Here is a 20,163-nt window from a genome sequence, read left to right as displayed (position 1 = left end):
GTCTGCCATCTTCGCATCTCGCACACCTGCTTCTTCGCTCCCAACACCCCAGCATGACTATCGATCGACTGGAAAGCTCCTACGTGCGCAATAGAAAACTACAGCCTTCACCATCCGGGCCGCCTGTACCCCCAAAACAGGACGCGAACGCGAACTCCGTCTTGCTGTCCCAACGGCGCGGTGTTCCGCCCCTGGGTCTGCCTAGGCAATTGAAACCACTCCCGCCCGTCCCAGAATCAGCCCGAAGCGGGTTCAAACCTCTGCCGCGGCCTCCGGCTAGAGTCCGCGTGCGTGCTACGGTACTCTGGGTTGTGGGATTTACTGTTTGGTTTGTGGCAATTGTGGTTATGCTACCGGTGATAATGGAGAAAGAGGCGATGATTGGGGTGAATGCATGGTTAAGAAGATGGTGGTGAGACGGCACGATCACTGCGCAAAACATTACGTCAAACGTTCCTTTGGAACACCTGGGTCATCCACAGAAAGCACCGCCCTAGATTGTAACGCTGTGTTAGAGAGGGAAAGGCAGCACGCAGTCGCATTTGCGAATTGCTCTCTCTATCTGCGAGTGGTCTACAGTTTTGACTCTGACTTCGTGGCATCCACAAGGCTCTTCCGCCCACCGAAGCCGAACAAATACGCGGCGATCTTGCGCATTTGTATCTCCTCACTGCCCTCAGTAATTCGGTACCGGCGATGATGTCTCCAGATGTGCTCGAATGGGTAGTGTCTCGAGTACCCGTTACCGCCATGGACCTGAATGGCGCGATCAGCAGCCTGCGTGCACAATCTATTTGCCCAGTAGTTGCACATGGAGACCTTGTCGCCGATCTTCTTCTCGATTTCGTTGTGTGGCATCGAATCCATCTCCAGTGCTGTCTTACGGATCAGTTGGCGCAGCATCTCGCACTGTGTTGCTAGCTCCACGAGCGGAAACTGGATGCCCTGGTTGTGACTGAGAGGAGTGCCGAAGGGGGCGCGCTCGTTCGCGTATTCGACGGATTGCTGGACACAGTATACGGCTGCCCCGAGGGAGGAGGCGGCTTGACGAATGCGGTTCTCATGGACAAAAGCTTGTGCTACCCCCAAGCCGTTGTGGATGGGACCTAGAGCTGCGCTATCGGGGACCCAGACGTCCTTAATAGAGACGGTGGCATGGTCGGTTGGCATGTTGAGTGTCCTGCATATTGTTAATAACACCCTCTATTCCGGATCCGCTGGCCGCTTACCATTCATATGACTCAGCCTTGAGTCCTGGTGTATCTTTTGGCACAATGAAACAGCTTATTCCTTTGATCTCGCCATCCTTTCCACTCGTCCTTGCGAAAATCGAGCAATGTGTTGCATGGTGCATGCCAGTCTGCCATTTCTTGTGTCCATTCAGCAACCACCCATTGACCCCGTTCCTCTTCTCTGCTACGCCTTTAGTTGACATATGCGTCGCATCACTCCCATGCCCAGGCTCCGTCAAGCCAAACGTCATTCTGAACTCGCCCCTCAGCCGCGCAGGAATAAGCTCTGCCTTTTGCTTCTCGGACCCGAAGTTCATCAGCATGATCACATCCGGGAAATTCCCCACCATGCTGTGTTCATTCTGAAGATCGTTGAATAGGCCGAGTCCCTTAGCAGCCAGATGCTCGCGAATGACAGCCATCCACAGATTGCTCCCGCGCCCGTCTTCGCTATTCTGCCCGCCATATTGCCTGGGCAGCGAAAGGCGGTAGAATCCGGCCTCGTCGGCCAGCCGCCGCGATTCTGAGAGCAAGTCCTCCCATTCTTGGCGTGGCAGACCGCCTGCGTCCCAGTCTGTGCGTGCATGCTCGCGCCTGTGGTCGAAGAAGCGGTTGTTATCATCCTTGTGTTGAAGAGGGAGAATCGTGGTCTCAATGAAGTCATCAAGGTCGGCGAGGTATTTCTTTAGGTCGTCGGGAATTGAGAAGTTCATAGGCGCCGACATTGTGGCGGTTTTGCGGTAACCGTGCAAATGCGCAGCAGTGTTCACGAGGGATGAGGAGGAGATATTTCACAATCCAGGGAGGTTACAGGTGTTTGCCAGCTCCTGTGGCAAGTCCGGTGAGAAATAATTCCAGTCGGTTCGGACATGCTGACGACTCGCCGTGTTTTGTCGAAGACAGCTACAAGTGAGGGTCGTATCTGCGGGGAAAGCACGGACACCTCGGTCGTTGTTCAGCCTTGCGAACGGCAGTTCTCGGTAACTCCTCATCGTCGGTGATTGTTTTACTATTAAGAACAGTATTGTAATGCGCTCCGACTCTGGATGCTTACCTGCAGCGTCGATACCGCTATTGTTCTTCTCCCACGCCCAAGCATGCCCAAGTGTCAACGCAAAAAGATGACACGCGAGTTGGTTCGAGTACGGACCCCTCCCTATAGTCAAGTTAAGAGGATACCTATATCCCCTAAACCACAGTAAGTACATTTGACACTTGGTTAGGTTGAAGCATCTTCATTTGAGGAAGTATGAATCGCCTGGATGTATATCTGCCATTTCCCATGTTGATGTCTCTGCAGCTTATTAATTGCTACAAGGTAGACAAATTCATGTGGAAGTCAGTCATGGGGTACACTACTCCGATGCCTCTTGCTGCCAGTGAATCTATCAGAGCTTTGTCTCTTGTCCCAACAGCGGTATTTGCAAACCATCCACAAGCCTTACGCGCGGTCCCGGAATTCCATTCACATCTTTCCTCTTGGGGAGCTCCCCTATCTTATCCCACAACAAAAGTAGCTGGATATGACCAGGAGTGATACCAATCTGATGCGAACCCCAGTGATATTGCCAGAGCGACAACTTCTCGTTGCGTCCAGGCGACTTCTTAGCATCATAGTAGCACGCAACGTCGCCGAAACACAGAAACACATGCGGAAACCCATCCTACAGACTTGTGAGCAAACGCAACGATGATTGCATATGCAAACTTACGATCGTGTACAACTGGTCGTAGATGTCCGACACGTATGTTGCATTACAGTTCCATGCGTGGTCCCCTGCGCCATACGCGCTATCCGTGTTGCGTTCCTGCGACTCATCGTTGAAGGTGCAGTTGCCCTGTTTGGTTGACAGCGTGTAAGGGAACACGTCGCTCCTCGTGAAGGTACCGCATGCTGTTTTGGTTTCTGTCGAAACGAGCTTGCCGTACTCGCTCAGACAGCCAATCCTGTCACTTGTGGGCGATGCCGTGCGCCAGTCACTCGAATTGAGGACGTAGATGTTGCCGATACCGGTGTAATCTTTCTGAGTGACACCAGCTTGTGTATTGAGTGCGAAGATGAAGAAGACGAGGACGCCGATGAGTGTTTGCATCTTTTTCTTTGAGAGTGTGAGCTAAGCACAAACAACTAGAAAACTCTCGACCGATTGGGGAATGTACGGGACTTTATGTCAGTCTCGGAAGTGTTGTGCTGTAGGCTTACAGTGGCGCCAGTACACAAGGGCGGACGCAGCCCACTGCTATCAGATTGTGTGCCTGGGATGACCCTTTCTCTTCAATCGTGTTGGCACCTTCCTTTCTGCAAATTAAATGAGATAGAGCTCAGGTAGCTTATCACACACGATCTTCTGATTGCCTCTACACCAATCACAGGTCCCAAAACAAAGGAAGAGTGGAGGCCCAACTAAGCAACCTGCCTTGTTATTGCGAAATTCATCTCTCTAAATGGCAGGCGATGCTGACCGGATGGAATGCTGGCCGCATCTGGCGAATCGGCAGACGAATGCGGGTAGCACACAGCTGCGCGTTAGGTACGCTGCGTGTCACAACAATATGGCTGAGCTGAAATAGGATGAAGATTATCTGCCGAGAAACTATAGGTAGGTTTGATATATATGCCGCGTGAAATAATTTGGGTTCGGGTTATTGTCAGTCAGCAAGAAGCAGTGGGTCCGGAGTCGGACATGAGGGGGAAGGTAAGTCTTAACGAGGCTAGCGATCCGTCTTTCGTCTGAACTTGCCATTGGTGACAGGCCGAAATATGATTTCGTTTGACGAAGTGCTACCACAGCTTTTACGCAACGATCACGCAAGGAACTCGCAGCTCAGCGTCAAATGAGTACTAGTAGATCATTGAACATGCGAGTTATCTTTGGCACTTGTGATCAGCCAAAGAGGGATATCATCAGCAACCTAGGTTGGCGCCGCTGTAACAGAAATTGGAAGTGATGTTTGGTATTTGCTTGCTAGACTTTCTGTAATTTGCTACTGAGTGAGTATCAAACGGATACTGACCTGCTTTACAAAGCCCTTACAGAATCAAAGAGTTCTGACAGGGCATTTTTGCACCTTGGTCCAATTGCTGGGACGATGCAGTCACGCGGTTATGAGTCGCATTCTATTCCTTAGCAATGCTTTCAAGAAAACTGGACTGAACACGGATGTTATACTGAGATAATCAAAATGGTTTCCGATCAGACTTGTGGAGACCATTACAGACTCAGGCGCCATATCAAAAAGGTATGTAGCCTCTAAACCCTTCTCGAGGTTTGCTATACCGGATCTTCTCGAAGTATGTACAATCTAAGATTTGTTCCATGCTTAGACAACCTCCGTCGTAGTCGGTATGAAGCTCGATCGTCGATCCTGCGCCGTTGAGCGGGAGTGATACTACACGCGATGTGTTGGAGAGCAATTGTCTTTCGACAAAATGGCCACCGACAACGGCTACGAAGGTCGGTTGAATGAGCCCCAGTAGCATTGATGAGACGAGGCAGCTCGCGCGTGATCTAGATGTCTTTGCCCACGTGAAGGCTCACGTCAGCGCGTTGAGAAGGTGGTTCTCCAGCCGTGACCTCAGAAGCCATGGCGACTTTCAGAGTCAGCGTCCAGTTGGGCAATAAAAGCTTGCGCATGCTCGAGTGTTCCTGGCGTGTTTGATTCAGCTTCTGTTCGTCGGCTGTGTTCCTGTCATTCTGTCAACACACGGCCAGCATCGCCTGGCTTCCTGGGCCTCGATGCTTGATGTCACCTTCTGACCCTTGGTGCTTGAATGTTACGTTCACAATGCGCTTTCTGCACACAAGGAGCAGTCCCTTATTTTGGCATACAATTGTAGAGCCTGTGCTCCACTCAACGGAGGAAGCTTGCAATTCAACTTGCGACACATTGATCGCTTCTTGAGAAGTCGAAGAAATTGGCCAGCGATTGTGGCAGACAGTCAACCAGCGGCTTTGCAGACGCCTGTGTACCGCTGCGCAGATTCTCGCACAGGATTGTCGAGATTCCAGCCCCAAGGGCGGACGCGTTGGTGCCATCACCTTGCGCTAGTGGTCATTTGTGTGCTGATTTGCTGTTGGTTCGATCGGCGACTGCAGCGCGCAGCGCGCAGCGCGCGACGCATCTGGGCTGTGCGGGGACTCGACCTCTCGATTCGCGTGCATGATCCGGTGCAAGTCAGGCCTCGCCCGCTCTTGGTACTGGCTGCGCAATGCAGCCTCAGGATGCGGAGAGTGCGATGGCAGATAAGAGGGGTGGGTGATCGAGAGGCGACTGATTCCAGAGAAGGAAGCTCAACACTATGGAGGCGTGCTGGGCAGCTGAAGCTGCAGCTGCAACTTCAAGCTGTGAGTTTCGAGAAGCAAAACGCGACTGCCACCTCAATGATGACAATGGGATGCGCTGCGACCTTGAAGGTCTCCTTGGGTTGAAGCATGGCGGCATTTATTGTCTCAAATGGAACACAACTGCCGTTGCCGGAATGCCCGCCCATAAAGAGCGATTCGATGCGACTGCTAGATAGCCGAGCCTGATGATTCTGGAACACGCGACGCGCGCGTTCGCACTCGGTTCGGCCCTTTCGGTCGCGTTCGGCCGGGATTTTAGCGAGAGTTCCCGGGCCATCTCCTGTCTTATCAGTCGATCGCCGAGCGTCGACCCGTCAGATCTGCGACCTTTGTGCGAGCTTCGCGGTGACATCTCGCGTCCGCAGCACCTCCGTCCGCGCGCCCGCCATTGACGCCTCTCCCACGCATCCGGGTGTCTAGAATGCTCGGCCACGACCCCACCTGCCTCTATAGTCGCGACAGAGCCGCTGAGCATCCTGGCGACGGCTGGCCGATCGTGTCAGCATGCGTTCCCCAGATTGACGTGCGTTTCTGCTGTTCACCTTTGGGAGCGTGCACGCCGTCGAAGCCGCACAGTCAAAGATCAGACGTCATCTCGAAGGTAGCTGGAGCTTTGAGTCTGTTGCCCCGTAGTAGTAGGTCACGTCGGGATACATTCGGAACATGAGTTCAGAGTTCCAGGATGTAGCTTTTGCCTTTTAGGTTACGTACCGTGCCATGCATTGTCATTGGCCTTGCGGTAGTAGCTGGCAGCCTAAGAGCTAGCGCTATTGACGTATCAGCGGAGCATTTGTATGGATCAAAAGGGTTAGGGCGTGGGAAAGCTCCCCTGGCATGTACTCGTACGCATTGGCGCCATTCGTTGCGACCCCGCACCGACTGCGGTGCGAAGCAATTCCCAAGATGACCGTGTTGTCCGCAGAGGCAGGGACCACTTGCTGCGAGGCACGATTGCTTCACCAAGTGGGGAGTGTTTTCCATGGCTGAGCGGCGAACGGCCCAGGATTTCCACACTTCTCGTGCTGCAAGCAGCACGGGTGGGTACCCTCAGGTATATATAAACCCCTCACAACCCCTCAATTGCACTCACCACCAAACATTCCAATTACATCTTAAACAGGTTCGACGTCACTTCGGACCACATTCGGTATTGAATCCCTGAACCCCCTCTTTTACTCGGATCAGGACGACAGGCTGACAGATCCTGTGTCAGATTCACGTACCGAAGTACCGTTTCTCCGGTCGTGTCTATAAATCTCTCTACGGAGCCTCAATTACTCTCACAACAACTCATTCACAATGGTATTTCTCCGCTCAGCCTCCCGCCTTGCGCGCCCCGCGTCCTCCCTCCTCACAGCTCGTGCTGGACCACGGTTGACATCGGGCGCCGCCTCCCTACGACAACCGAATCAGTTCAGAACGCTAACCGCGACCGCTTCACAACAGGGCAAGGTTCTTCTCGTTCTCTATGATGTAAGTTGTACCACCACTAATGGCTCAGACTTGACGGCTAACAACGTCATAGGGCGGTGTCCACGCTGAGCAGGAGCCCCGTCTTCTCGGTACCACCGAGAACGAGCTCGGTCTGAGGAAATGGATTGAGGAGCAGGGCCACGAGCTCGTCACTACATCCAACAAGGAGGGCGAGAACTCGGAGTTCGACAAGCACCTCGTTGATGCTGAGATTATCATCACCACACCGTACGTCGGAGCTCATTACCCCGCATTGCCGCTAGACCGCCCCGCTTCCACGCGTGAGCTTGTCACCTTGGCGTGCGGCAGCATAGAGCAACAGGGCTGACAAGATTGACAGATTCCACCCCGGTTACCTCACAGCAGAGCGTCTTGCTAAGGCTAAGAACCTGAAGCTTGCGGTCACTGCCGGTATTGGGTCCGACCACGTCGACCTCGATGCTGCCAACAAGACCAACGGCGGCATCACCGTCGCTGAGGTTACTGGCTCCAACGTCGTCTCGGTTGCTGAGCACGTCGTCATGACCATCCTCACACTCGTCCGCAACTTCGTCCCCGCCCACGAGCAGATTGCGCGTGGTGACTGGAACGTTGCTGAGGTGGCAAAGAACGAGTACGATCTCGAGAACAAGGTGGTCGGTACTGTCGCTGTTGGCCGTATCGGCGAGCGTGTCCTCCGCCGCCTCAAGCCCTTCGACTGCAAGGAGCTCCTCTACTTCGACTACCAGCCCCTGCGCCCTGAGGTCGAGAAGGAGATTGGTGCCCGTCGCGTCGAGAACCTCGAGGAGATGCTCGCACAGTGCGATGTGGTCACAATCAACTGCCCTCTCCACGAGAAGACACGCGGTCTGTTCAACAAGGATCTCATTTCCAAGATGAAGAAGGGCTCATGGCTCATCAACACAGCCCGCGGTGCGATTGTTGTCAAGGAGGACGTTGCCGATGCGCTCAAGAGCGGCCACCTCCGCGGATACGGTGGTGATGTCTGGTTCCCGCAGCCCGCGCCCAAGGACCACCCTCTGCGTTACGCGCAGAACCCCTGGGGCGGAGGCAACGCCATGGTTCCTCACATGTCCGGTACGTCGATCGACGCCCAGGAGCGCTACGCCGCCGGCACCAAGGCCATCCTCGACTCGTACTGGTCTGGTCGCCACGATTACCGTCCGGAGGACCTTATTGTACACAAGGGTGAATACGCTACTAAGGCGTACGGTCAGCGCAGCAATGCTGAGCGCACGACTGCCCCGAAATAGGCGATTGCTGTTGGCATGTTGAAACGAATTTTCTTTTCGGAGCGACGAGGTCATGGGTACTCTGAGCTTTGTACAAATCCAATCCATTGAACTTACTTGAACCTGACATGTACTTGACGTGAACGTGAGATACTATACTCTTCGGTGATGTGCTCGTACATGACGCGACTTGATCCGTGCCACACCCAGCCACATCCGAGTTGCGTCTTGGCAGATTTGAAGGATTCAAGTCTTCTTTCGCACAGCCTATAGGCCTTCAGATTATGATTGAATGCCTCCACTTAGCTGTGGGTCGTACTGTTGTAGCTGCAAGTTCTGTGCTGAAGCTGGTCAGCTTGAGGGCCGGTTGTCCGCCGGTTGTCCTGGAAGGTGAGAGCCATGAAGTTGATTCTTGGCTACGTGATGATCAAAGACAGCTAATCGATACAAGTCCGAGCACATGCGTTCCAAAGCAACGACAACAAGGAAGTCAAGAAATATGGGCTGTGGGTACAATCTATGGGTATCAGACAAGGCCCTAGGCAGGCGGGCCAAATAGGTACAGGGAAGTAGAGTAGCTAGCTCAGCGACGACAGGCTCGACCTCGAGTCGTCTCCGTGCTCGTCGTCGCTGTCGTCCTTGAAGCCCTGCTCCAGCTCGCGCCCCAGCCGCCGCTCCTCCTGGACCATGCTGCGGCGCTGGTCCAGGGCCTCGCGGCGCTGGGCGTCGACGGGGTCGAAGCCGACCATGCCCTCGCCCTCCTCGTCGTCGAAGTCGGACGAGTCGTCGTCGTGCAGGTTGACGGCGGGGCGGCGGGTCCAGGTCGAGGGCATGAACAGGGTGTAGAGGGCGTCGGACAGCTTGGTGCGCCACGAGGAGGCGTGGTCGGCCATGGCGGTGGGCACGGGCAGGTACTGCGAGTAGCGCGAGCGGTGGCGGCGCACAAACGGCAGCACGCAGAGGGTGGCGGCGAGGTAGAGCACGAGGGCGATGACGAGCGGCAGCAGCAGGCCCTGGGCGAGTTAGCGGGCGCGGGCCGGCGCAAGGGGCACTTGCCCGCAGGACGTGGGCGACGGCGGCCATGGGCGCGGCGGCGCGGAGAGAGCAGCGAGGGGCAGGCGGGCGGGCAACGAGGAGCGTGTCGGGCTGGCAGGCTGGGTCGCGTATGTCTTATGCGGCACCAGTACTGGCGCGCTGACGCTGACGCTGAGGCGGTGCACCGGGCGGGTGCGCCGGGCTGGTGCGGTCACTGCGGCGGGTGCAGGTGCCGCGGCCAGGGGCTGTCTCAGGAGAAGACGGCCAAGCCAAGGCGCGACGCACCCCACGCCTCGCGGTGGAGCAGGCTTCTGCACGCTCCGTGTGTTCGTGTGTCCAGCGCCCATCACCCAGCACCCAGCACCCTCGCCTGCACGCCGGCCGCCCGACGCCCGCCTGCCGCTGTCCTCCCTCTGCCCGTCCGCCGCGCCGATGCCGCGCCTGCGCCCGCTGCTGAGCTAAGCACTGCTCCCGCGCCTGCTCCTGCACCCGCCCGCCTCGAGCCCCCGAGCCTCGAGCACGCGCGCCCTCGAGCCACGGCGGCACCCGTCCACGCCCACAGCCCGCCCACCGCGCCCGCCGCCGCCGCGCCATGGACAGCAAAGGCCGGCAGTCGTCGACGTCCAAGTTCTTCGGGCGCCGCCACAAGCCCAGCGACACGCGCCCGCCCGACTCGCCGCCCGGCAGCGCCCACGGCTCGCAGTCGTCGCGCCACTCGCACCAGCACTCGAGCAGCCAGGCGTCGGTCGACCGCCCCGTGTCGCTGAGCGCCGAGGGCATCTTCGCCAAGGCCGGCCCCATCAGCATCTTCGACTCGTCGGCCGCCGTTGAGCCGCACCACCTCAACAAGGGCGGCGGCGACTTCCACCAGTACCCCGTCTTCGACCCCTCGGCCATGCCGCACAGCGCCTACGACCGCGCCGCCTCGCGCACCCGCGACGGGCCGTCGCGCCCGCCGCCGCACCAGTCCGCCTCCGCCGCCTCCACCACCACCATGACCTCGCAGGCCGACGGCGACCGCGGCGTCAGCATCCAGCAGTGGGGCGCCCGCGACAGCAGCCGCCACAACCCCGCCGCCTACTACGCCCCCGAGCCCGCCCACCCCCGCGCCTCGTCCGACCAGGCCTCAGTGCACTCGAACGACTCGCGCGCCCGCGGCAGCAGCATCTACTATCCCAAGTCCACCGCCAACTCTCAGTCCACCTTTGCCTCGCTCGGGCTCGACTCGGGCAGCCTGCTCCCCATGGCTGCCTCCACCCCGCGCGACTCGCACCGCACCCTGCTGCACGCCGGCCAGGTCTCGCCCTTTGGCTCCAATGCCACCCTCGGCCAGCGCGGCTTCGACATCGAGCGCCCGCCCGACCACGTCGTCGAGAAGGAGTTCATGAACCTGATGGTCAAGCGCGGCTGGAAGAGCCTGCCCGAGCAGGCCCGCCGCCAGATGGAGGCCTACAAGATCGACAAGAAGTGGACCCTCGTCTACCAGGACAAGCTGGCCGAGCACAAGCACGATGAGAAGAAGCGCCAGACCCAGCGCAACACCGGCGTCTACGGTGGCGGCGCCAACCCCGACATCCTGATCCGCGCCGAGGAGGAGGGCTCGCCCGAGTGGTATGTCAAGAAGGTCATGGACAACTCCATCACCAACAAGCAGATGTCAAGTCTGGAGATCAGCCTGCGCACCCAGCCCATCGCCTGGGTGCGCGGCTTCATCGAGGCCCAGGGCCAGATTGCCCTGACCAACGTCCTGACCAAGATCAACCGCCGCAAGGGCACCGGCCCAGCGCCCCCGCCGAGCACCTTCAACCAAAAGACCGAGAACGACGTCGAGCGCGAATACGAGATTGTCAAGTGCTTGAAGGCCTTGATGAACAACAAGTATGGCGCCGATAACGCCCTGGCCCACCCGTCCATCATCCAGGCCCTCGCAGGCTCCATGATCTCCTCGCGCCTGAACACCAGAAAGCTCGTCTCCGATGTCCTGACCTTCCTGTGCCACTGGGGCGAGGGAGGCGGCCACGAAAAAGTCCTCAACGCACTCGATAACCTCAAGGCCCAGTATGGCGAAAGCGGCCGCTTCGACGCCTGGATGCGCGTTGTCGAAGTCACAGTCGATGGGCGCGGCAAGATGGGATCCATGGTCGGCGCCTCTGACGAAGTCCGCAGCGGTGGCATTGGAGTCGAGAACCTGCTGATGGAATACGCGATCGCGACGCTGTTCTTCATCAACATGATCGTCGACGCCCCGAAACGCGATCTGCAGCTCAGGATGCACATTCGAGCGCAGTTCACCGGCTGTGGTATCAAGCGCATCTTCAAGAAGATGGAGGGCTTCCAGTACGATGTCATCGACAAGCAGATCGAGCAGTACATGGCCAACGAAGCTGTCGACTACGAGGATTTCCTCGAGCGCGAGAACAGCTCCATCGTGGACAGCGTCGACGGAGGCGAGACCAAAGACCTCAACGACCCGTCCCAAATCGCCGATGCCATCAATACCAAGATCGGCGGGACTCGTGCGCAAGACTACTTCTTGTCTGCTATGCAGCATTTACTGCTCATTCGCGACACGGAGAGCGAAGATCGCAACAGAATGTTCCAGCTTGTGGATTCGATGCTGAGCTACGTGGCTATGGACCGCCGACTGCCAGACATGGACCTGAAACAAAGCCTGAACTTTACTGTTCAGTCTTTGCTGGACAAGCTGTATACTGACGGAGAGGCTCGTCAGATCCGAGACGAAGCCAGTGCTGCGCGACAAATCGCCGACTCGGCCATTGCCGAGCGTGACGAGGTCAGAGCCGAACTCGAGTTGGGCGCGGATGGCCTAGTCCAAAAGCTGCAGAAGCAGGTCGCAGAGCAACAGCGCATCATCGATCTCCGTGGCAGGCAGGTCGAGCAAATGAAGGCCGATCTTGCTGAGATGCAACGAATACGGGCACAAGAGCTACAGCGCAATGAGCTGGAAACGCGTGAGCTGTACCTCATGCTAAGAGATGCTCAAGACGTCGCTGCTGCTGCCTCTAAGAAGACTGGCAAGGATGGCCTGGGCGCTACAGATCCAGAGCAGATGCAGGGCATCATGGATCGCGAGCGCTTGATGAACAGGCTCGAGATTCAGCTCCAGCGCGCAAAGACTCAGGCTACGCTCGAAGGGAAGACTCTGCAAATGGTGCAGCCAAGCGAGAAGCTGCGTGAGCTTAGGGAGAAGATGGAGGGTGGGGTGGGCGAGATGCCAGAAGGCTACGGTGAAGGTCTGCAGCCCAACGCTTTTGGATCAGTACGAGCGAAGAGTGGCGTGCCCCGCAGGAAGCCGGTACCTGGTGTGAATGGCGACGACGAGATCATGTACGATGTCAATGACGATGATGAGGATGCCATTATTGAGACGCCGCGCCTTATCCAGATGCACAAGCCAAAGCTCAGCACGTCGACCGCCAACGCCCTCATGGGCGAGATCGCATCCACGGTGCCAAAGTTCGAAGGCGATGAAGCAGCACCGAACGGTGCTCCGGCTGGAGTAATTCCACCACCTCCACCGCCGCCGCCTGGCGCCCTTGGATTCCCCACTGGGCCCGCTGGAATACCTCCTCCACCGCCACCTCCTCCTGGTGCTCTTGGATTCCCTGCCAACATACCTCCGCCGCCACCTATGCCCGGCACTAATGCTAATATCCCTCCTCCGCCTCCACCGCCGCCTCCTGGCAAGCTCGGCTTCGGCGCACCTGGAATCCCACCACCGCCACCAATGCCTGGCGCTCCTCCGATGCCGGGCGACGGCAGCATGCCTCCTCCTCCACCGCCTCCTATGCCAGGTATGAAGCGACCTGGCTTCCTCCCCAAGGGTTTCTCCAACGCCCCAGGGTCCATGGCTATGTCAGGACCTCGCCCGAAGAAAAAGATGAAGGCGCTTCATTGGGACAAAGTCGACTCGCCAAATTCCACTGTATGGGCTACACATGGCCTTACCGCGGAAGAGAAGGAAGAGAAGTACCAAGAATTGTCGAAGAAGGGTGTGCTTGACGAAGTCGAAAAGCTCTTCTTGGCCAAGGAAATCAAGGCTATTGGCAAGAAGGGCTCGAAGAAGGAGGAGAAGAAGCAAGTCATCTCCCGCGATCTGATGCACAATTTCCAAATCAGCATGGCCAAGTTCTCGCAATTTACTGTTGACGACATAGTCCAGATGATCATCCACTGCGACAAGAAGATTCTGGATGATCTTGTGGTCATGGAGTTCCTACAGAAGAACGACTTTTGCGACGTTCCAGACAACACCGCGAAGCTCATGGCGCCATACTCCAAGGACTGGACTGTGCCTAATCCTGCGGAAACCAAGCGCGAACAAGACCCCAACGAACTTACACGGGAGGATCAGATCTACTTGTACACGGCGTTCGAACTTCATTACTACTGGAAGAGTAGGATGAGGGCGCTTGCTCTCACGCGCACGTTCGAGACCGAATACGATGAAATCTCGAACAAGCTTCTCGAGATCTCACGTGTTTCAGATAGTCTACGCAGCTCGTCCAGTCTGATCAGCGTCCTGGGTCTCATTCTGGACATTGGTAACTTCATGAACGACGCAAACAAGCAAGCCAATGGTTTCAAGCTGTCCACGCTGTCTCGTCTGGGTATGCTGAAGGACGACAAGAACGAGTCTACCTTCGCCGATGTGGTTGAACGTATTGTGCGCAATCAATACCCCGGTTGGGAGGGTTTCACCGATGAGATTGGCGGCGTTGTCGCAGCACAGAAAATCAATGTCGAGCAACTCCAGACCGACGCAAAGAAGTACATCGACAACATCAAGAACGTTCAGATGTCGCTCGACGCAGGCAACCTGTCTGACCCCAGCAAGTTCCACCCTGAAGACAAGGTTTCTATCATAGTCCAGCGCAGCATGAAGGAAGCCAGAAGAAAGGCAGAGCAGCTGCAAGTCTTGCTTGAAGACATGCAGAAGAGTTACGACGACATCATGGCATTCTACGGCGAAGACCCTACCGACGACTCGTCCCGCCGCGAGTTCTTTGCGAAGCTGGCCAACTTCGTCCAGGAGTGGAAGGTTCGTTATTCGTTCATACCAGTGCATCTGCATGCTAATCATGTTGTAGAAATCAAAGGAGAAGAATACAGGCCTTGAAGAGCAACATCGCCGCAACGAGATCTCTATGCGCCGCAAGCAGCAGCAACAAGTTGCGTCGCCCACTGCTACCTCGGATGACGGAGCTCCCAAGTCGCCTGCTAGTACCGGAGCCATGGATGATCTGCTCCAGAAACTACGTGCTGCGAAGCCCGAAGCCAGAGATCAGCGTGATCGCCGCCGACGTGCCCGCCTCAAGGACCGCCACCAGGTGCGCGTTGCGTCCGGCCAGCAGATCCCCGAGATCGGTGTCAACGTGGAGGAGGAGGGAGCTGCTGAAGGGGAGGGTGAAGGGGCCGCAGAGAAGATGAACCTGCTCAGCCCGACAAGCGAGACAAACGAATCGGAAACAAGCGTCGGTACGAGTCTTGTCAGTCCTACAACGCCAGGCGCAGATGTCGCAGATCGTGCGGCCGCCATGCTGGAAGGTTTGCAACGTCCGGACAGCGTGAACAAAGACGGTTCTCTGAGCGTACGCCGACGCCGTGAATCCGCGGATAGCGAGCGCGAGAGGAGGAGGCGGAGAAGACAGTTAGCGACGAGCAAAGCAAGCGATGATGGCGGGCTCATGAGCCCGAGCATCCCCGAGGAAAGAGAGATGGATGGCGCGAGTGATGCCGGGGGTAGCACCGCTGGCGACAGACCGGGGACGAGAGATGGGCGAGAAGATGAGCGCCCGGTTACAAGAGGCAGCGACGAGATGCCGACTACACCGACAACGGTCGTTGTACCACCCAGTCCAGAGCAGAAAGGGAGAGAGTTGCCCACGCCACCGCCTGAAGAGGCGTGAAGCGTATGCAATTTGGCATGTTGAGACAGATGTCTGCTGTTTGCGGTAGACGTTCTGAGCGTTGGGGGAATAGAAGGTGTCTGATTTCGCAAATACCCGTTCCGTTGTTGTGGGACATTTTCGATGTATACCTTTAACTTGAACGTTGGGCTAGACTATCTCAGCATTGTTGGCATTGCAGGCCAGGCGTTCAGCGGTTTGCATCGTAGCGCGCATGTGGGAAATGGTTAGGATATCTGCATCGCATACCGCATACACTAATGTTTGTTTCCGCCTGCGCTCCGCTTCTCCCATGCTTGCCGTCCGTCTTTTCCCCTTTGGGCACGGTGAGAGTCTCGCCTGACGCCTTAGCGCCACTTAGGCTACGAGCATGCTGACTACAGCCAGACATGTGTACAAACCATGATCGAAGCACTCCTTTCCTCTCCATCCAAACGCCACAATGCAGGCCTACCGCCCGCCTCGCAACGCTCCCCACCGCACCCTGACCCTCGCCCACCCCGCCCTGGGCTCCATCGAAGGCATTCTCCTGCCCGGCGACAAGGTAGTCCAGTTCCACGCCATCCCCTACGCCACAGTGCCCGCCCGCTTCCAGCACAGCATTCTTCTGCCCAGTCTGCATGGCGCGGGATCATCTTTTACGCACCCCGGGTACGCGTGTCCGCACACGTTCACCATGGACGACGTCCATAGCGGCGGCCTGTATCCGTCCGAGCCGGAGATCGAGAGTGATGAACTGAAGTGCTTGACCGTGACGCTGAGCGTGCCGCTGACGCTGCTGCTGTCGAGCCATGGGGATGGGACTGAGCAGGAGCGACGCAAGGTGCCGGTGATGGTGTACATCCACGGCGGGGCGTTCCACGTTGGCAAGGTGGATGCCGTGCATGATACGGGACCGCTTGTAGCGCAGTCTATAGACGACGAGCAGCCGGTAGTTGTTGCGAGTCTGCAGTACAGGCTCGGCGCTTTTGGGTTTCTTGCCACTCCAGACGGGGTGTGTAATCTAGGACTGCACGACCAGAGGACGGGGCTGCAGTGGATCCAGCGCTTTGTCGGTGGGTTTGGGGGGGACGAAGGGCGAGTGACGCTGTTCGGCGAGAGTGCGGGCGGCTACTCGATTTGCTACCATATGCTCAGCCCTCCGAGTCCGGCGCCGTTGTTCAGCAGGGCGGCCATCATGTCTGGTGTCGTGGGGCCGCTGATGGTTCCCGTGGCGAAGGAGGAGGCAGACACCGCTTTCCACGAGCTCTGCGAGATCCTCGAGATCAAAGAGCGCGGGCACGAGGCACTGACCGTACTCTCCGCCGTGCCAGCACAGCAACTCGTCAAAGCAGGCGATATTTGGGTGGATCGTGGCAACTTCTGGCGCCCCGTCGTCGACCCCTCGTTCTTCGCCCACGACCACATCACCTGGGACACGGTTCCCGCGCTGCTCAGCGCCTGCCCATGGGTCTCTGCGCTGCTGGTTGGCAACACCGCGTGCGAGGGGATCCCCTACCTGTCCGTCGCGCGATCCCTCACTCCTCTCACGTTCCGAGACCACATGCGCGGCGGCCTCAGCCACGAAAGCACTGCCCGCGTGCTGGAAACGTACGGCATCACGCCCGCAACAGATCCCAATCTGTTCGTGCACGCGGCGACGCGCTGGCTCGGCGACGTCATCTTCGACGCACCCATCCACGCGCTCTGCAACCATCTCGCTGTGCACGCAGACAAGAAAGTGTACAGATACCTGTTCGACATTGGAAACCCGTTCATCGGGGCGCCCCATTATAAAGTGCCGCACCATTGGGTAGACGTGTATTTCCTGTTCCGCACGCTGCAGTTCCGGTATCCGAGCGCAAAGTTGAAGCGCTTGAGTGATCAGCATAGTAAGATGTGGGTTGCCTTTGCGAATGGAGAGGCGCCGTGGGCAGAGTATCGGGGTGGAGACGATGGGAGCGGTGGCGCGGTGGTGATGGTTGCGGATGAAGTCGACGGCTGGACAGAGCAGCGTCTCAACGATGACAAGAGAGGAGTTGAGAGGAACTGGACAAGACTTGTCAGGTTGTGGGATGCGTGGGGTGAGAAGAGTGGGGAGAACTGGCTGCCGTTGCGGTTGGCGGAAGTCGTGGGACAGCAGACCAGCTAGAACGCAGTCGTGAACCAAGGGACTCCTGAAGTGTCGCTTAGTGGTGCCTCATGGGGGCTAAAGCTCCGATACAACAGCTTCATCCTTCCAGTGGCGGATGGCCAGTCCGGTGTCTCCGGTGAAGGTGCTAAAGAACGAAGTTGTACACGAAGCCGGCGGTGTGAAGACTGTGACTGTAGTCATGTTTAATGGTTTGGAATAAACAGCTCATGACCTCAAAAGTCGGCAAGACTGAGATCGCGAGGTCAGGACCCGATTTAAAAAAGCGCTGAGGTGATTGTAGATGAACAAGGCAAACGCTATTGGCCTCAAGTGATCTGGGCGTTCATGACACGACATATCAGGTATCCCTCACTCATCCTTGGTAGCGCATGTTGAAGAGTGCTTTGAGGCAAGGCTTACAGAACAGATATGTTGAAGCAGTGTCATCGGACTAGTCAATAACAGATCCAATAGAGTGTACCTTTGCGACTTGTCCTTCTGGCTTCTCTGAACTTTGCTTTCTTGTACAAGACTGTGGTGTTTAGGGCAATGATCACAACATATCTCAATAATGGCCACGGTTTCACACTTCACTAAAGATTGAAGAAAGGGTAAGGCTGAACGGTGATTGTTGCGTTTCGCGTTGTGTAATGCTTATGCGGGAGCTGAGCGAGCGAGTGGAAAATGAATCTTACGAACTGCAGCTACACTGCATCATACCCTTGTACTTGGGTACATCGCCAATGAATCTCTGCTCTTCTTCGGCACTCCAACCCCAGTCTTCAGAGAAAGGACTAAGGGTCAACTTCATGATCTGTGGTATGATCTCTCGCTCACCCTTCTTCTCGACACGATTGATCAACTCGTCGAGGATCCACGATCGGGGAACAAACTGCAAAAATTTAGTACACATCTTCAGGCAATATTAGAATATCTTACGCTGGGATTTACGGCCTTCATGGCCTCCTGTCGCCCCTTGTCATCGTCGCCCCAGTCCTCCTTGACACGACCCGACCACTTCTCAAGCCACTTAGCAATTCGAACCCGCGAATCGGCACCTTCCTTTGGCAAGTTGTCGTTACGGAAGAACATATCTGCAGAGCTCTGTCTACCTTGGTCGGAATCGAGTTTTGATAAGCTCAAGCTTGATAGTCTGCGAAACGCGTGGTGGAAGTCGAGCTCATACGCCTCAAGAAAGTCGAGTAATTCCGAGAACAATGTTTCAAAGTCGCTGTCCTGCTGGGTTTTGAGTCCGAGGCGTGCGGTCATGAGCCGCTTATACTCAGACAAGAAGACAGCCTTGTACTCCTCCCCAGCACGCTCGATGATGCCCTCTGCACGTTTGACGAGGTCGGGCGCGTTTTCCTCGCTTACACCCTTCTCGACGAATTCGGCACTATCAACATTCGAGCCGGCGCCCATCAGCTCACCGAATGCCTCTCCTAGACGGACAAGGTTCCACCAAATAATGGTGGGTTGGTTACGATAGCTGTAGCGTAGCATATGGTCGTCGTGGTTGGGCGTGTAGGCAGGGTCAAAGGTATCTAGGAAGGCGAAAGGCCCGAAGTCGATACTCAGGCCAAGAATCGAAGTGTTGTCTGTGTTAAGTACACCATTCATGAATCCGTACGCTTGCCACTTCGCGACTGTGGCAGCGTTGTTGCGAATGACGGCGCGGTAAAGACGTGTATAGCGGTTCTCCTGTTCCAGATCGGATCCCTCAATTGCATCTTTCGCGACGCCAGTCTTGACTTGAGTATGTGTGATCTTTGCCTCGCCAGCTGGCAGCTTTGAAGGTAACTTATCCCACCCTCCATAGACGTGCTCGGCAGTGTAGTCGGTCAAAGTACGAAGTGTCTCGCGGTCGCCGCGCATGCGCTGGAGGTCAAAAGTACCGAATCGAATCCAGCTCTGCGCGAATCGAGTGACAATAGCTCCTGGTTCGATTCTCTCTCGCATGATCTTCGTGCCATTGTTCAATGTAAGCGCCAGTGCTCTTGTTGATGGAATGCCAATCGCATTGAGGTATTCCGACACGACGAACTCGCGTATGGATGAACGCAAAACAGCCCTCCCATCTGCAAAGCGTGAATATGGTGTACGACCAGCACCTTTGAGCTGAACCTCGTAGCGAACGCCTGTCGACGGATTTGTAGACTCGAATAACGAGATGGCACGTCCATCACCTAACTGGCCCGCCCATTGTCCAAATTGATAGCCGCCGTAGCATTGCGCCCAAGGGTAGATACCCTCATCTGGCTTCTCAGGGTCCCATGTGAGGATTTTGCTACCGGAAACCATCTGTTCAAACTCCTCTGTTTGTGCTTCCTCCTCCTTCAGACCAAGGTCTTGCAGCGCACGTTGGCTAACACCCAGGATCTCGGCATCACCCTGAGAATCCGGCCTCACATAGGTGAAGAGCGCTTCCTTAACCATACGCGGTCCAAGGGTCTGACGGGGCGCATCGTGCGAACTTTTCGGTGTTGGAAAGGCGGCGTCTGGAGGTAAGTTCTGTGTGAATACGTTCGACTTAGGCAGCGACTGTAGTGTATGTTCGCCCTGGGGACGAGGACCATTTAGGTGCGCCATAACTTGGCCAAGGCGATTTGTTGTGTAAAAGTATCTTACTGCGGAGGTTGTTGTGCCGGACGTTAGGGGCTTCGAGATCCCCGAGAGGCGAAGCATGAACTGTCGAAGTATGCAGGTGGATGACAGTCGGTGGAAGGGAGCGGGAAGGAGGGGAAGGCGAGGGATGCCATCTCATCGAGTATCTGTCAGAGTGATGTGCCTGGACCATCACGG

General features: G+C 56.6%; 7 protein-coding genes across 7 annotated transcripts; 3 read left to right on the top strand and 4 right to left on the bottom strand.

The window, feature by feature from the left end:
• Window positions 1–573: 573 nt before the first annotated feature.
• Window positions 574–1,957, bottom strand: C7974DRAFT_430875 (acyl-CoA dehydrogenase/oxidase; the record flags this gene model as incomplete). Its single annotated transcript, XM_046144735.1, has 2 exons — window positions 574–1,180; window positions 1,230–1,957. 2 exons carry the CDS (start codon window positions 1,955–1,957, stop codon window positions 574–576), a joined length of 1,335 nt encoding a protein of 444 aa, XP_046001395.1.
• Window positions 1,958–2,620: 663 nt separating this feature from the next.
• C7974DRAFT_302266 (uncharacterized protein) lies at window positions 2,621–3,325 on the bottom strand (the record flags this gene model as incomplete). Its single annotated transcript, XM_046137892.1, has 2 exons — window positions 2,621–2,896; window positions 2,945–3,325. The coding sequence occupies 2 exons, from the start codon at window positions 3,323–3,325 to the stop codon at window positions 2,621–2,623; spliced, it is 657 nt and encodes a 218-aa protein (XP_046001394.1).
• Window positions 3,326–6,877: 3,552 nt separating this feature from the next.
• On the top strand, window positions 6,878–8,304 carry C7974DRAFT_430873 (D-isomer specific 2-hydroxyacid dehydrogenase; the record flags this gene model as incomplete). The annotated part of the gene is made up of 3 exons (XM_046144734.1): window positions 6,878–7,051; window positions 7,104–7,279; window positions 7,392–8,304. 3 exons carry the CDS (start codon window positions 6,878–6,880, stop codon window positions 8,302–8,304), a joined length of 1,263 nt encoding a protein of 420 aa, XP_046001393.1.
• A 557-nt stretch (window positions 8,305–8,861) lies between these two features.
• On the bottom strand, window positions 8,862–9,366 carry C7974DRAFT_408961 (uncharacterized protein; the record flags this gene model as incomplete). Its single annotated transcript, XM_046143366.1, has 2 exons — window positions 8,862–9,296; window positions 9,349–9,366. 2 exons carry the CDS (start codon window positions 9,364–9,366, stop codon window positions 8,862–8,864), a joined length of 453 nt encoding a protein of 150 aa, XP_046001392.1.
• Window positions 9,367–10,307: 941 nt separating this feature from the next.
• C7974DRAFT_350937 (uncharacterized protein) lies at window positions 10,308–15,527 on the top strand. The gene is made up of 2 exons (XM_046139474.1): window positions 10,308–14,380; window positions 14,430–15,527. Exons 1-2 carry the CDS (start codon window positions 10,313–10,315, stop codon window positions 15,246–15,248), a joined length of 4,887 nt encoding a protein of 1,628 aa, XP_046001391.1. The 5' UTR covers window positions 10,308–10,312; the 3' UTR covers window positions 15,249–15,527.
• On the top strand, window positions 15,528–17,810 carry C7974DRAFT_327642 (Alpha/Beta hydrolase protein). Its single transcript, XM_046139014.1, has 2 exons — window positions 15,528–15,574; window positions 15,636–17,810. Exon 2 carries the CDS (start codon window positions 15,691–15,693, stop codon window positions 17,377–17,379), a length of 1,689 nt encoding a protein of 562 aa, XP_046001390.1. The 5' UTR covers window positions 15,528–15,574; window positions 15,636–15,690; the 3' UTR covers window positions 17,380–17,810.
• Window positions 17,811–17,973: 163 nt separating this feature from the next.
• On the bottom strand, window positions 17,974–20,146 carry C7974DRAFT_385372 (uncharacterized protein). The gene is made up of 2 exons (XM_046140943.1): window positions 18,301–20,146; window positions 17,974–18,253 (listed from the first exon to the last, which is right to left on the bottom strand). Exons 1-2 carry the CDS (start codon window positions 20,044–20,046, stop codon window positions 18,053–18,055), a joined length of 1,947 nt encoding a protein of 648 aa, XP_046001389.1. The 5' UTR covers window positions 20,047–20,146; the 3' UTR covers window positions 17,974–18,052.
• Window positions 20,147–20,163: the final 17 nt, after the last annotated feature.

Source organism: Boeremia exigua, assembly GCF_020726555.1.
Source record: "Boeremia exigua strain MPI-SDFR-AT-0100 chromosome Unknown C7974scaffold_2, whole genome shotgun sequence".
NCBI classification, from domain to species: Eukaryota; Fungi; Ascomycota; class Dothideomycetes; order Pleosporales; family Didymellaceae; genus Boeremia; species Boeremia exigua.
Note: the sequence above shows the minus strand (reverse complement) of the source record. Positions and strands in the feature narration are given on the sequence as shown.

What these genes read in the sequence shown, in the direction of transcription:
- C7974DRAFT_350937 (XM_046139474.1), top strand. Translation starts at nt 10,313, where the DNA reads ATGACCTCGCAGGCCGACGGCGACCGCGGCGTCAGCATCCAGCAGTGG. An exon ending in ACTTCGTCCAGGAGTGGAAG is followed by an intron (nt 14,381 to 14,429) that starts GTTCGTTATTCG and finishes ATCATGTTGTAG; the next exon opens with AAATCAAAGGAGAAGAATAC.
- C7974DRAFT_327642 (XM_046139014.1), top strand. Translation starts at nt 15,691, where the DNA reads ATGCAGGCCTACCGCCCGCCTCGCAACGCTCCCCACCGCACCCTGACC.
- C7974DRAFT_385372 (XM_046140943.1), bottom strand. Translation starts at nt 20,046, where the DNA reads ATGCTTCGCCTCTCGGGGATCTCGAAGCCCCTAACGTCCGGCACAACA. An exon ending in TGAAGGCCGTAAATCCCAGC is followed by an intron (nt 18,254 to 18,300) that starts GTAAGATATTCT and finishes AAATTTTTGCAG; the next exon opens with TTTGTTCCCCGATCGTGGAT.